At 51.2% G+C, this 16,143-nt stretch overlaps 1 protein-coding gene across 2 annotated transcripts in view; it reads right to left on the bottom strand.

The window, feature by feature from the left end:
• Positions 1-3,511: 3,511 nt before the first annotated feature.
• Positions 3,512-16,143, bottom strand: part of FTO (FTO alpha-ketoglutarate dependent dioxygenase) — a 314,052-nt gene continuing 301,420 nt past the window's right edge. The window contains exon 9 of one of the 2 annotated variants that reach the window (XM_045188382.3): positions 3,512-5,718. In XM_045188382.3, coding sequence (XP_045044317.2) covers positions 5,547-5,718 — 172 coding nt within the window. In that variant the 3' untranslated portion in view covers positions 3,512-5,546. The remainder of the gene's footprint in view (positions 5,719-16,143) is intronic. The other variant, XM_024551436.4, reaches the window with a different exon arrangement.

Here is a 16,143-nt window from a genome sequence, read left to right as displayed (position 1 = left end):
TCCTCCAGTATGCAACCCCTCTTGTCTCAGAAGTTGGGAAGGGCAAGCGGGGTACCTTTGAAATGGGCCCCACTAGGGTGGTCTTTATCTCATCTTTAACAGGGCGCAAGACAGCGGAGGTGCTTCCTGTGGACAGTGGCTGAGGAAGTAGGGCTCTGAGCACCCAGGGGCCGGAACCACAGGACCGTGAAACAGCCTTGACCCTCTTATCCTCGTCTTGGGGGGTGGGGGGCACAGTGCTGTCCTCAGCCAGCACGTCCCACCTCTCAGCAGGAAGCTACTGCACTTACCAGATTAAAAACCACAGCCGGGCCACGGGCCCCAAGCACTTATTTGTATTGGTGCCATGTTCAGGCAGCGGCTTTTGTAAAATTGATGAATTTTGTCTAAAGGCAAGTGCAGACAGGCAAACAGATCTGTATCTGCTGTTATCCATTTAGCTTGACGCACGTATGCAGAGGAACTATTTTACCTCGATTCCTGCAGGACTGATGAAGAGCAAATGCAAGCAGAGTCGTGAACCGGGCCCCCAGAAAAGGGTCCCCGGACCTCACGAGGGAAGTTAATTAATGCTTCCCTCCCCCTGAAATAGACCGACCCTGGTGCTTAGACGTTTCACAGTCAATAAACAATTGTTGCCCACAGATCATCCATTAGAAGGGGACGGCGAGAATTTTTTCAGTGAATCTCAAATTGCAATGGGTGACCTAATCCTGCCACAGCCATGGGGATACTAAGGAATCATTTTTCATTGTATCTCATTTATAAGAGGGTCCACGCCGCCTGCATAGGAAAGAGTGGAAGCTGTGAGGAGCAGATGGGATAGTGTGGGGTGGTAACATATTATTCTGGTCCTTCCTACGAGACGTGATGCGAATCGCTTAACACGCGTGATCGCGGTGACCGAGAGTCCAGAGAGCCAGGCGTCTGATCATCCCCCCAGCTATACAAGCAGAGCTCGGAGCCCAGGGAGCACAGGTGATCTGCCTGAGTCACAGAGCTACAACGGTCGTCCCGGGAAACTGGGGTACCAATCCGGAGAGCTAGTGCGGAAGCCCTGTGTGCACCAGGCGCTGCTGGAGGCATGCTCTGTGAGCCTTCATACGAGGCTAGGTGATGGACCCATTACTGCTATTCCCATGTTGCAGACAAGAAAACCAAGGGTTGAAAGCATCAGGAGCCTTAGCGTTACATGCAGAACCAGGACTCTGCAGCCTGGAGCCTCTACTGCCCCCCAAGAATCAGAAGACTCAGAAATCTGATGGAGGACGGCAGCAGAGACGGCAAATAGGGGTACAGAGGGGCTTCCACTGGGGAGGGGGGTCTGGGCACAGTGGCTGCAAGGACATCTTGCTTCTAGCAGGCATTGGGGCTGTCGTGTGAGAAGGGGCCACCGGGCTGAAGGACGGTGGGGTGCTCACGCTTTCCCTTGTTAATGAGAAATGAGAAACGGACCTTTCAGGGGCTTTCTGGGAGTTCCCAGACAGCCTGGGGATCTACGTGGGTCTCTCAGGTGAGCGAGAGCCAGGTGCATCCGTCTTCTGGAAAGCATGGACACCTGCCTCCCAGAGACAGCGGCGGCCACAGGTGGCCTGGCCCGCCTGCAGGAAGTCATTACCCACTGCCTCCCCTGCCTCTCCCCTGCCCCACCCGGCCCCCCAACGCTGCCTGTTCCTCCTGCGGCCGCAATCATTACAGCACTCCTGGGCCTCCCCTCCCCTGTATGGTTGTCAAATTGATTTCACCACCGCCGATACCCATGGCTCCCAATGAAACGTAATTAAAAACACCATTTAATCACCAAGTGACAAAGGCAAACTGGATAAACGGCATCACCACTTTGGTGCATTTGAATCCGCACAGCTCCTCTCCTCCTCAATCTGTTTGGGGAATTGCCTTTTCAAATAAGAATCCTGCCTCCCCTGCGCCTGCCTCTGACAGATCTCCAAAATAAACAGTATTTAGCGTGGCAGGGGCCCGCATGTATGCAATTTGCCCAGTGGTGAAATCAGCCCTAACTAGAGCAGGCAAACAAAAAAAAAAGTTGCATTTGAAAATACCGTCCCTCGAAACATGTGCAAAACTTCTCCTGAATGTGGGGGATCCGTTAACAAGGGCCCGTGGAGCCACATTGCTAGCATCCCTCGATTCCGTGAGTGGTAGGTTTAGAAGCTTTTACTAAAATTGTGTCCCAAGTGATGCCATGGCCGTGTACTCTTCCATCCAGCAAAGTCCCCTGGGCGGGCGTCTGCAGAAATAACCTAGGGTGGGTGCGGCAGCAGAGGTGCGGGAGCTCACAGGACCCCGGGTCTGTTCCAAGACCTTGCTCTAGGACGAGGGACATGCCGTGCCTTTGGACCGAGCCACCTGCTGTCAGAGAGCCCTGGGAATCCAGCTATAGTCAGAACGATCCCCTGAAAGGGTGAGAACATCATCTCAGCTGCCGTTCCCCTCCCTGCAGGGCACCCTCCAAGCCTTTCTCTGGGTATTGGAATCAAGTCCACGTGTAGCTCCGGCTTCTGCTCCGCCTGCAACTCCCCCACTGTGCTCTTGGGCCTTCGCCCTTTCTCTTCCCTGAGCAACCCACCTCGAGTGCTTTCCTGCCTCAGGCCCTTGTCCCCGCTGATCTCGTCCCTGTCACCTGTCAGGAAAGCTCTTCCTGTCACCACTTTTCCCTGACCTCCTAGCCCAAGCCACCCTCAGTCAGTCTCCAGCCCCACTCTACCCTCTCACCCGAGGGGGTGGTTCCCTCCCTGGCACTTACAGCATCTTATGTATTTGCTGGCCTGGTGTCTGCCTCCCCACTGCAGGGGTAAATTCCCCTGCTGGTACGCCCAGCACCTGGCACGGGGCTGGTTGGCACAGAGGAGCCCTGGGAAGGCAGGTGCCTGTCCTTGGGTGCCCAGGACTCACCACACCGCTGAGCTGTGGAAGGGTGGAAGGGAGTCCTGTTTTCAGATCACTTTCTCAAGATGGCTGGGGTCAGGGAAAGCGAGAGAGGAAGCAGGCAGGGACCGGGGACTCAAGGGGACAAGGCCACACCCCGTGCCCACGCTTCCAGGAATGTCCTTCCCTAGCTCACAGGGGAGAAAGGGCCTGCCTGCCCGGGGACCCCAACAGCTGCTTTCAGTCGCCCCTTGCCTCTCCTCCTCCCACGCCCCAGAAACCTCCCGGGAGAGCATTGGCAACCCTCAGGCATGCCGAGCTCACGCTCACTGAAAGCACCGTTTCTCCTGAGGACATGTGACCTCCCTTTTCAGCTTCACTGTGGACAGAGGTCTCTCCAACGCTGGGTGTCCATCACCTGGCCACCTGGCCTCACCCAGGGGACTTTGGGAACTCCCCCCACTTGGGCCCCACCCAGGCCAAGGAAGAAGGCCCACCCACTGGCGTGCAAGGAGAAAAGTGCAAAACCTCTCTAGGTCTCTCCCCTCATCCCGCTAATACTTTTGTTGTTTATGGATGTTTGGGGATGTACAGGACAAACGGTACAAGCAGCTGACAAAGAGCGCAACAGGCACACACACACATGTATTGGGGTGAGCCCTAAACAGTACCATTTATTTCTACTACAGGGGCACAAGCGAGGTGTGGAGAGGGCTGACAGGAAGGGGGAACAGGCCAGGTTGACAACAGATGACACCCAGGAGCCACAGGGCCATGGTGCGGTCACACCCCACCCAAGGGTAAGAAGACCCTTAGCTCTGTGCCATGCCGTGGGCTGCCAGCTCTCCAGAATTCTAAAGAGACAGCACACATTTTTATTCTATATGAAATCTCCCAGTTTCTCACACGTTGGCCCTTGTGAAATGTAACAAAGAACGAAGAGAGTGGGAGCTAAATAAAACACTAGGCTGGATGGCCTGCAGGCTGTGACTTCTCTGTGCCAGGCTCTCCTTCCCCGCACGATGCCATTTAACCTGCGGACCCTGCGAGGCAGGGCTTCGCCTCCTTTACTGGTGAGGACATCGAGGCTGGAGGACACGCCCGGTCTCAAATGAAGAAGCCTGGCTGCTTAGCGTGTTGTGACCTTTCTGTGGTGTGAACTCCCTGTGAGTGAATGCATGCCTTGAACCAGCGAGCTTCTGGCAGCAGGAGAGAGCTTGGTCCTCAGTGTGCCTTGACAGGCAGAAATGCTCTTCGCCTTCCCACTACAGCAAACAGTTACGGGAGAAGGCCACAGGCTGGGACAGGGGCGCGCAGTTCTCACGGTCTCTAGGGCCACAAAGGGCAGGAGGCACGTCCTGGCATCACCAGACCAAACTGGTGCAAGGACTGAGGAAGGGAGGGGAGGGGCGCACGCATCTCCATCAGGCCAGCGTCCTGATAATCCTTCGCATATTTCTTGGGTATTTAACTACACGTCAGAAGTTGTTCACGTAAGTAGCTAGACTATTTCACTTACTCTTCACCTTGTGAGCCGGTGCCTTCAGCACCCCCACTCTACAGATGAGGAAACTGAGGCACAGTAATGTGCCCAAGGTCACAAAGCTAGTGGGGGTTTTGGCCGGGGCCCAGGTTTCAACCTCTGCTCTGTGTTGTCTCTCTAATGCTCCAGTGACACCTGGAGGGACACCAGGGTTCTTCAAACCTCAGTCCCACCTGTCACTATATGCAAATGAGGGAGCTAGAGGGAAAAAAACGCGATGCTGGCTAAATGCACCATGCAGTGTGAATGGGGCTGCGTCTCCTTCATTAGCTCAGGGCACCTTCCTAAAGGGAGGATGCCCGCTGTATTTTAATGTTCACTGTGCCTCCGTTCCCGCGTGCAGAGTACAGAATGCCTGCCTTGGGCTTCTGCGTAGGTCTTTCTTGGAGAAGGGAAAGAGGCTACTCTTCAAGTTTGTCTTTTTTATTTACTTTGCCTGTGAGGACAGCAGCTACAGGGAGCTGGGACGGAGTGTCCTGCCTTGAGGCTTTGTGGCGGGGTGTTGCCCACAAGGACTTCCCTCGGTGATGGAGATGTTCTGTACCTGCGCCGTCCAGCAAGGGAGCCAGCAGCCACACGTGGCTCTCTGGCACTAGAATGTACCTGGTGCCCGCGAGGAGCTGAATTTTTAATAACCATTAAAGCTGAACTTAAATGTAAGAAGCCACAAGCGGCCAGCGGGTGCCGCACTGCGTGTATCACCGCTAAGTGGCACGGTGAGAAACTGGGGTGGCTGTGTCTCAGTTCTGTGTCCCCCAGATGACCTTAGGGTCATCTGCTCTTGAGTCTCTGTAAAGGCTTAAGAAGGGAGAAAGTAGGTTAGGCGTTGTCACAGGCTGGGTTCACCCCTGTCACCGACCTTGGCCTTGGGAGCGGGATGGCGCATGATAAAAATTATTCCAAGTGGGGAATATATGGGGGGAGCAAACTGTGTTTGATACCAAATCAGATTACAACACGGTGCCGTTCTCAAACATTGTCGGAATAACACTCACAGGCTGCCTCCCCAGCCCAGGCTCTACACTTGGGAGGCGGCCTCTCCCACACCGCCCGCCCGCGCCCAAGCCCCAGAGGGCAATGGAGGAGAGGAGCCAAAAGCATCTCTCTGGTCCTCCACCTAAGCCTTGTGCTCCTTCTCGGGCTTCGCTTCCAGCAGCAGGCCTCTGAGCTCTGAGACGACATCCGTGAGGTCGAACGGCAGGGGCATCGAAGGGTTGTCCTTCTCCCAGTACGGCCGGCACTCGGGCCTCTGGTCCGCAGGCAGGGTGCGAGCCGTGCGGGACTGGCATCTGGAAGAGCAAGAAAGAACAGGCAATTCTTACATCCGTGGCGGGGAATTTCCAGAAGATTGGAACCCACAGGCAGCTTGAGGCCGCACAGCCAAGGGCTCCAAGGACAATCCTTCGCAGCAGAGGTGGGCATGGGGAGGAGTGACCTTGAAAGGCAGGAAGCGGTGTTTATACTAAGGAAGAATTGTTCTTTACGGTGCTGGAACTTCTTTAGTTTTTTTTTTTTTCCTCCCCAATTCCCACATTTTGCGGTATCTCTAATGGCTTCGGAGAAGCCAATCGTCAGGGAAATTCAGTCACTCTGCCTTTAAAATGGTGCATTATATTTTCATTATCTCAACTGTTATTTAAAGGGTGTGATTAAGCCATTATCAGAGTTAAATGTTTGTGGGATTTCAATGTATTACTAGATTACCGGGAAAGATTAAATTAAATTTACCGCATTAAAGCGTCCGAGGATAGATTAAACGATATTACAGGCCACGATTGACTTTGGAGGTCCTGGAGGTTTACAAGTGTCCCAGCTGGCCGAGCTGGGGGAAAGGCACTCCAAGGAGAGGCCGATTTATAAGGATGTATGCAAATAGAGGCTAATAATCATTTCCGCTGATGAATAGGTGGGGAAAACTTCCACAAAATTAAATTAAGAGGCTAGCAAGAGTTACTCCCCAAGGAAAACACTTAAATCACGGTTTTTATTAAATGGATTATTCATCAATAGTAGAGAAATTAATTATCATATGCGACTACAGCACAGCCTCGTAAAAAAGGGCGGCCTGTCCACACCTTGGCGGGCATCTAGACCAGCGAGCTTAAAATTGGCTTTAGCTTTATTAATCTGAAAGCGAACAGGAGCAGAGCGAACGAAACACAAATTGCAACAGAAAAGAAACAATAGCACAGCGTGGTGGCGAGCGTGCCTCCTGAGAAGAAACACACGGGCCCGTCGGCTTGCAATGGGCTCACTTCCCGTGATACCCATCCCACATTAAAAACATGGTGAGCCAAAAATTCATTTAATCCGCCTAACCTGGCGAGCATCCTCACTCAGCCTACCTGAACTGTGCTCAGAACACTGGTATCTGCCTCCAGGTGGGCCGATCATCTAACACAAAGCCTGTTTTAGAGTAAAGTGCTGAATATCTCACTGATTTTTCAGACGTGTCGCTTCCGCACCATTGCAAAGTCAAAAAAAAAAAAATCAGAAGTCAAACCATCCTAAGTTGGGGGCTGTCTGCACTCTATTCGGAAGAGTCCAATCGGTTCTTCCCTGCTGCCACCCACGCTCTCTGCATTGTCCTCTAAATCAACTCAGAAGTGCTTCTGCCGGCTGCTGTTTGTCTGCTGGGTGGGACTAACTACGAAGAGATCGAAGAATGGAATACCCTGGCCCTACTTCCAAGTGTGATGGCAGAGCAGGTCCCTCACTAAAAGACATCCTCTTCTCTGGGGAATTATTAATGGTGAGGGGACCCCCCGCAGGAAAACATACTTCAACTTAACACCTATTTTCTCGTGTGCTTAATTGCTGTGCCGGCATCCCCGGCACTCAACCCGCCGTACATTACACAGAACATCCCAATATATCTTCAGCTCCCCGCATCAGACCCTGATAATAGCATCTGTTAACACGCACTAAGTACTATTATGTAGCACCATCACTTCATAAATAATAAGATTAGCTGACCTCCGGGCCCCAAGAAGAGTAATGTGTTTAAATGTTCTCATTATTTATTTAAAACAAGAATTAAAGCAACAGAAGCTACTTTTGACAATCCTCTTAACATAAATATTACACTGTTTGCAGTGATAAGCCCGGCGCAGGGCCGGCCAACAGAGGGTGCGCTCTGCACACCCCTCAGCAGGAGCAGGTGCCGGAGCCGGCGCCGGCGCCGCCGTGGGTCTGAGGGTGCCCCTGCGCGGTTCTGCACACAGCCTCGAAATCGCCCGGAAGGGGTGGGGGGAATTAATATTCACGGGAAGTCGAGACTAATGACGGAAAACTCTGCAAAGCCTTTTAAACGGTGCTTTTGTCTGTGCCTGGGAATCGGAGAGTGATGCTCAACCAGCGAGCCAGGGAAACTTATTCCAAGTTGAGCATCTCAGTCTCGCGGCGGAGCCACGATCTGCACACACGTTACCCTGGCTGGCAGATGCAAGGGCTGCGATAAGTGTTGCCCCACCCAGGGTATCGGAACATCAGAAGGTTTGTCAGTAGAGATGCTTCTCCACCCGTCAGGTGGGTTTTGCCCCCTCACTCTGAGAAAGGGTTGAAAATATTGCAACTTGCTTTCCAGGTTTGCTTGGGCCATGCGTGGTGCGCGAGCTTCCTGAGCCCACTGGCTTCTCTTTCCGGAGAAGGTGCTCTGGACTTTCTGCCCCTTGTTCTTCTCCTGGAAAGACTGGCTGGTGTGGGGGCTTCCTGCTGTTTGTGCAGCCCCCACGGGCTAGGAGTTGAGTATATTGAACGCCTCCCTCTGGGCTAGAGGTAGAACCCCTTACTGGGTTTCTTTGGGCCCTTCATTTACATCTTTAAAGCTCTTCCTTTAACGCCCTGTGCTCCTGGCCAATTTCCAAATATGGGGCCCCGTAGAGGGCTTTTTGTTTGAGGTGACATAGGTACCTATGAGAAAGGACAGTCACCCCAACTCAAATTATTATATACATTGTCGGATTCAACATCCTGCCAGACTGTGGAATGGAAAAGGATTGAGAATTCCTACCCTAACTTCCCTGCTCAAATCACCTGCCCTGCCTCTCTCCCGTCTCCGTTTCCTAAGGCGAGGAGCAGGAAGATCAAAGGGTAGTGGTTAAGAGGATGCTCTCTGGACACCTGGAGAGCTGCTACCTGGACGCAGGACATCTGGGCAAGTGTCTGACCCTGGCTGAGCCTCCGTTTCCTGTCTGTCAGGTGGGGTTGATGATGAGGATGTTGATGATGCCAATGATGATGATGATGATGATGATGATGATGATGATGATGGGACCTTTCTAATGGAGTTGTGGTTAAAATGAATGAATTCACTAATACAGGGGAAGTGCTTAGAACACTGCCTGGCACATAGTAAGCGCTCAGTAACTATGAACTACAATTACTGCTATTATTACTTCTACTGAGTACCAATGACGATGAGCCACGCCAACAAGACAGCTGCCTGTTGCCCCTGTGACCACCCCGTGCCTCTGGACAGGTTCATTTTAGCAGACGCTCTAAGAGATACAGAAGCAACTCTTCTTTCTGGCTTGAATGGAACTGATCCTGTAGCAGCTACTGTGTAGCTGAATCCCATCACAAAGCAGCACCCTGGGATGTGGAGACTTATGTGTTCAGGCTGCTACAACTTTGCAGGGACGGGCTAGGATGCTCAGATTCAGAAGGACTTAGTAGTTGTTCTTGAATCAATATGAGGTGCTGTCGTCGGACTCGCTGGGTGGCACTGATAGAAAATAAAATCAGATTGTTTCTCAGCACACGTACTCAGCATGTCCCGGCAAAATAAAGGGGCCCACGTTCTCTTAGGAAATGTTTTAGAAAACTGGTAGACATTTATTATCTTGTGTCTCTTCCCACCATTCCCACAGAGAGGATTCTAATTCTGCAAAACCAGCCTTCCCCATGCTTAATGGTTTGGGCTCAATGCGCCCCGCCTCCAGAGTCAGGGGACCACCAGGACTGGTTAATCCCGATTAGTACAGCCCCTCCTCCCAGCCACAGGGAGTGGGTTAGGGGAAGCACGTGACCCAGCTGGGGGGCATGGGTGGAGAGTGACAGCCAGAGGCCTGCTGTAGAGCTGAGGAAAAATACTTTCTAACCCCTTGATCTGTGAACGATGAGGAGGCACCATCCGGAACTGCCACTGTCATTTGGTCTCCTGCGACCCTGGCCTGGGTCCTGGGGAGACGGTGGGCTTAGGCCTTTCCAGGTTCAGGAGCTGGTATGGTCTGAGTTGGGTTTTTCTGTCGCTTGCAACCCGGAGTCCTGGCTGACATGCAGGCTGTGCCTCCCCCCTCTGAGTGACTACACGCCTTTGACAATGTCCACGGTGGGGCCCTGCCTCCCAGCTGGCTGCTGACGGTCCTCCCGCCAAACCCAGGAGCTGACAGAGGGCAGCGTGCGCAGAGCTCTTTGGGGTAGAAAAGCATGGAACCCTGGCTTTTGGTTTTGGTTCAAATCATGTTCCTACTTGGAACGGATTTCTACGCAGAAAACAAGGGAGAGTGGGCGTCATCCCCACCGGCCTTTGCGTGAGAATGAGCCAGTTTTAGTGACCGGAGCTGCACGACCTTTCTAAAGAAGTTAAATTGTTTCCCCCGTGTTCCCAAGGCCAGCAGGTCATTCTGAACCCAGCTAAACAGTAAGAAAGCGACAGTCATCACATTTCTCCCTTTCCACTTGGTCCTCTCGTCTCCTATCCTCCGAAGAAAAATCTTATTTTTAATGCTTTGGGTTAGCAAATGAACTTGAGCCAACTCAGGAAGCCCTGTTCCTTTCATGAAGGCTTTCAAGGGGGCAAAGGAAAAGAACACATACTTTATCCCTCTCCCTCCCAAACTCACATTATTTCAATCCAAAGAACCCTATAAGCCACCCCCCAACTCTTGCTACTTAGCAATGATCCTCCCTGAATGACCTAGTGACATACTGGGGAGTAACTGACAGGTGTCCCATCAGTGGACCGTGAGCAGATGACAGCCCAGAGGGTCTGCGTTCCCCCCACAGGTGTAGCCACCGCCCGCTGATTTCCCCCAGGGTGACACTTACATTCGGATGTCCTGGATTACGGCTACATTAGTGGATGCCGGTCGCCATGTGAAAATTAACCACTTTAGCTAAAGTGTGTGTTAATTATGGGTATGCAAGCAGTCAATAAAAGGTTAATGCAAAAGTCAGAGGAGAAATTTCTCCCCTCATTGCATCATTTCACAGACTAAATGACTAACACTGGACTCTGTGTCTTTAATCAATAGGTTTTACAGTAATGTGCTGGCCATTGATTTTAAGAAAACACACACGGCCTCCCTCCTTGTCACTAAATTTTGCCACAAATAAAGAAGGACAGGTAATGTTTTCATCACTCTTGCTGGAGCGATAAAGAAAGATTTCGGGAGAAATGATTCCTGCTAAAGATTCAGTGCGGTGAGCAAGCTTTAAAAACATACAAAAAACTAGACCTTGATGGAGAAATATTACCAAGCATAGGTCATTGAGGAGACAAGAAAAAATGAACCCCTAGGAGAGAATTCTTTAATGGGAAAGAAGTGAGCAACTCTTGATTAAAGTAACAATTACATGTTGTTTGTTGTTTAAACACCTCCAAGACCCAATACACAGCCCTGTGTTACTCGGTTTTCACAGTAACGAGAGAGAGAGACAGAGAGAGAGAGAGAGATGGGCGGGGCTATCTGATCCCCACGAGGAGTGAGCACTGTCTCACCCAAGGTCAGTCCTTGGTAGTGGGAGAGAGGGGGCTGGGCTAGACCCTGGACTTCCGCCTGGCCGCCCTTCCCACGGGGTTCTGTCTTTTCCAGGCACTTCCGTTTGGTCTAAAATGGACCCTGTCGCCGACTACGTAGCTCTTAGCACCAGGTTTACACACTCAGGAGGCTCCGAACCACGTCCGGGGAGAGAAAGAAGCAAGATGTGGGTTTGGTTTTTTTCCACATTTCTAGAAAGATTATCATTACGACAAATGACTGATGAAACGTTTCGGACCTAATCATCTGTAAGATTCTATAGAAACAGAAGATACACAGTCCTCTTTCAAGACCATAAACTATAATACTTCCAGTTAAATTCCGGAGGGATGTTGAGAAGCCTTCTTAACCCCTGCGCTTCCTTAACTGTTCCATGGAGTTAATGCCCCTCTGCTTCACCGCTTAGGTGCAAATACAGCTCCAACAATGTACATAGAAGCCCTTTAACACATGCTGAGCACCACGCTGATGCACAGTCTTGCCTCGCCTTTTGCTTTCCTGGGTGACACAGGTCCTGTTTTTACAGCACGCGGACCTCGCAGTGCTGGCCCGAGGGGCTCGGAACGCTCGCTGGACAATGAAGGAGGCTGCAAGTCTAAAGACAAGAGAGAACCGTACAAACTAACGACATCAGAAGACACCCAGCAATGGAAAAGCGGGAGTCTTCTTCCCATCGGGGTTTTTCCTGGGACTGTCATTGACCAGGAGGAGGTGGCTGTCATGCTGTCTCACAGTACACAGGAGTCCTCGGGGAGTCGGCCGCAGCGGAGCGCATCCCGTCAAATGGCCTAAGCCAGTACCAGGGCTTGGAAGGCTCCCCTTGCACAGAAAACACTGGCGTTGCATCAGATGGCAGCCGCAGACCCCAGTCGGCATGGAAACAGCGGGGGAAGACAGGCAAAGGGAGGACCATCTCCCCGGTGGCCTTGTGTTTGGAGGGGGCATGAGACCCACATGGGATGGAATGTTCTCTGTTCTTCTCAGTCTCTCTGGGCGCACTGGAGCCACAGCATCTTGTCCCACAGAGTGATTCCAATGTTTACAGACAGGTGTTCTTCGCCCTGGCTGGGTGGCTTGTCCCGTACACTGAAAGGTTTTGGGTTCGATCCCTGATCGGGGCACAGGCCTGGGTTGTGGGTTTGCTCCCCGGTTGGGGCGTGTATGAGAGGCAACCGATCGATGTTGCTCCCTCACATCTCTGCTTCTCCCTCTCTCTAAAATCAATAAGCATGTCCTCGGGTGAGGATGAAAAACAAGATGGGTATTTCCCACACAACATAGAATCTAAGTCCCTGACAGTACTTTAGGGACAATTTTAGGGAATTTCCTTGCGTAATGCTGACTCTCCATGGTGTGCACCTTAAACTCTACATCCCAATGTCACCTTGAGTGACGAGGCCACCATGCTGTTTTTATAGTCTCACTGTGCTTTGCTCCAAATGGTCTCAGTCAGTAGTGAGGAGAGCATACAGTCCGGCTTATAATAATCTTACCCCGGACACTCGGAATCCTTTGAAAAGAGGAGAGTGAGTTAATGAATTCATCATCTGTCTTCTGGGACTTTTTGTTACTGTGGATACCATGGCAAATAAATAGCTCCTTGTCATACCTATCACAAGGGTCTCCTTTGACAAAGCTGGTTTTATGCAAGCAGCTTGTTGAGTTTGTACAACGCAGTCTGCCCACTGCAGCACCACTGCTCAAACCAGAGCCTCAGTGAGTTCCCACAAAGGGCGTGTTCGCCTGCTCTTTGAAGGGCTGTTAGCCTCTTGCCTCCGCGGCGCATGTTAATGTTTCCAGATCAGCTAAGTCAACACACATCAGAGAGAGGAAAAGCCGAACTCCGGCCCGTGGGTCAGCTTCTTCTTCTTCTTCTTTTTTTTAATTTCTTGGGTCAATATACCTTTGCAGCAGGTAGTGTATTTCAACCATGACCACTTGAAAAGCTAGACTTGACTTAACTTCAAGGTGTATAAGCATCTGCTTCTGGGCCTCCCACGTCAGGGAGGGAGGAAGAGGGCCTTCTTAGGGGCTTTAAGAGCCAAGTGTCCCTGGAATGCTTTTGGACACCAAGATAATGCTATCGAGCCATGTGGGCTACCAGCCATTTTTCAAGAAATCGTTGTGCCATCCCGCCCGATGACCCTGCTTGTCTGGATCTTAGTCGAGCAATCAGCCTATTTGAGGTCTGTCCTGCTCTCCTCACTGGGAGGAGAAGGGAACAGAATAAAGCTCCACTCCTGCCAGTGGCTGTGTCCAACACGTGTATTTGGAACTCGAAAGACATTTTCTGTGTAAACGATGGTTTTCACCGTTCCCAATTCTGCTCCTCAACACTGATACTACCTGCGATGTCTCTGAAATGTAACACTAATGTACCATAGCTCCCAATAACCATGAATAGCAGAGGCTTTTGTTTTGTGTTATTCGATGAGGAAGAACTTTTGGAGTTCCAAGTTGGGATTCCAAGAAGACATTTCCTTTGGTGAGGCTTTCCCGTCCTGCTGGTCACCACGAGGAGCTTTTGGTCTATGCCACAGTGGAGAAGACCCTGGGGTGAGGGGTAAAGGTGCCCACACAGGACCTCCAGGTTGTCAGGGGATGAAGAGACATGGGTTACAAGAGCCCCTTGCTGGTATAAAAGTCAGGGACACTTTTCGGTCTTGGAATTCCTCAAAGGCATGTCCACTCTTTCTTCCTGGGCCCAAGGGAGTGCTGGCCAACTTCCCTTCTAGTGCGGATGCCTGCTGCCTCCCCCAGGGCCTTCATCCTCGGTCCACGGGACCGCACCATGCAACCCTCCATCTCTGTCCCCCTCCGAAGCTGCCCTTGTAAGTTTTTCAGAGGTGTCTGTTGATAAGGGAGATACTGTAAAGACATTCTATTTCATGCAATGACACCTCTCAGACCAAAGAACTAGGAATAGTGCTAATAAACACACTCGAAACAGCCAGGAATAACCACTGAGTGCCAGGCGCTGTGTACAGCTCCTTTAAATGTTTGTCCTCGGGACGCAGACCAAGGCCCAGAAGATGAATTAACTCGTCTGAGAGTTCACAGCTAAACAGGACAGTCAGGATTTGGCAAAACTCTCTGACTCCAAACCTCAAGTTCTTTGTACTTTTCCAAACTATAGACCTCAAAAGAATTAGGTTGGGTCCCTGTTTAAAAAGACAGTTTTTTGAAGGCACCTAGCTCTGAGCCAGCCTCTCCCGAGGAGCGTCCCGTCAGTCTAACGGGTCGTAAGCTGCTCTGTGGGTCAGATCGGTTCGTGGACACACTGCCACAAAGGGCCTCAAAGATGCTGCAGGTGGAATGTGGTGGGGGGACACGTGGGGGTGTTTTGGGTCCATAAAGAACTCACATTAAATTTACCGGGGCGGCTCGTGTAGACCTGCAACCGTTACTTCAAAGCGTCCAGCACTGACAGCAGAGCCCGGCAGCCCTTCCTCCTACGTCAGGGACTCCGACAGGCTCGTGGAGCCACTTAACACGTGAGACTGCTTGGCCCGCCGCGGGGTGTAAACCCAGGCGGTGGTGGGTGGAGGACAATTTTATACCCAGGTTCATTTGTCGGCTTGTCAGTTACATAATGATCGCGATGAATAGGCTACCTTGACAGCTGACCATTTAGGAGCCGCTGACCTCTGATCTCTGGTCACATGAGAGGGTCACCTGAAACTTGCATGACTTCTACCTGGCCAAGGGTAACAATATAAAGGTCAAGTAGGCTGGAGGATTATACGCATCGACTGGGAGGCAGCTCGGTGAGGAGCTTTAGCAGAGGCCGGGTTGGGTTCCCCGGCACACAAAGCTATGTAACCACCGCAGAAATGCATTCAACAAAAGATATACGATTTCAAAGCAGTCTAGAGTAACTCTCCTTGCGAGGGAATAGAATGAACTCATTATTTTTAAAGGGCAACAATGAAAACAAACACTTTGGAAGCAAATATATTCTGCCAGTGATTCTGCCGTTGGGAGGGAAGGCATACAGGCGTATGACTTAATGAGTGATATGAATGCTGTACCTGCAGCGTGGCAGACGGTCCAATTTGGGGCAATTACTGGAACAAAATCCCCACCGGGTAACAGCAAGCCCTCCTTTCAGCCACAGAATACGGTCTCTCCGCTGTCCTCTGTCAGCACAGTGCCCCACAAAGGGCCGTGATTGACAAAAGATAACCCTTTCCAAATTTCGCGACTTCCCTGTTGCTTGAAACTTAAGTCCAGTTTGCGTGAGACGGTCTCAAACTTCAGAAGGATTCCAGAATAACTTAGCGATCAGAAATTCAAGGCAGCTGTGATTTTCAGATGCACTGTAATGTTTTTTAAGAAACGTTTCTTCTTGAGAAACCTGTAGACTTTAATTTTTGACTCTTTGGTTAAAGTCCACTCACTCAGAATCAGATCAGGACGGTCACGTGGGTCGTGAACAGTTGCAGAAATGAAAGCTAAAAGGCTAACGTCATTGATTTCCAGACTCCAGAAACTTCGTAACCCACAGAGGAAGCAGATATTACGGAGAATCTGGTTAACACCAAGAGCCCGTTTTCTCCAACGGATATTCCCCTGTAGTCAAAGGCTGACAGACAGACAGAAGGCCATCGGGGCCCAATCCACACACTCCTGAGAGACGGGCCCAGCAAAGGACAATGGCTCACAGCACAAAGGGCCAGCTGTTCTGGCTCTGGAATGCTCATCTGAGTTGTAAGCTGTGAAATAAATTTGAGTTGATGGCTCCCCCATCTGCTCACCTGTCAGTCTCTCTCCACAGCGCAGTTGTTTCTAGAAATACTTCCATGGACCCTGCTTAATTGGTTTGTGGATGCCGAGAAACATCTCCCAAGTTTGTTTTAACCTTATTCAGAATGGGCAGCCACTGGGCCTCCGTTCCCCTTCTCTTCTTTAGGCATGTTCACGGCCAGGTTACGAGCACCTTGCAGTGGG

The sequence above is a fragment of the Desmodus rotundus genome, chromosome 12 (assembly GCF_022682495.2).
Source record: "Desmodus rotundus isolate HL8 chromosome 12, HLdesRot8A.1, whole genome shotgun sequence".
Lineage (NCBI taxonomy): Eukaryota > Metazoa > Chordata > Mammalia > Chiroptera > Phyllostomidae > Desmodus > Desmodus rotundus.
Note: the sequence above shows the minus strand (reverse complement) of the source record. Positions and strands in the feature narration are given on the sequence as shown.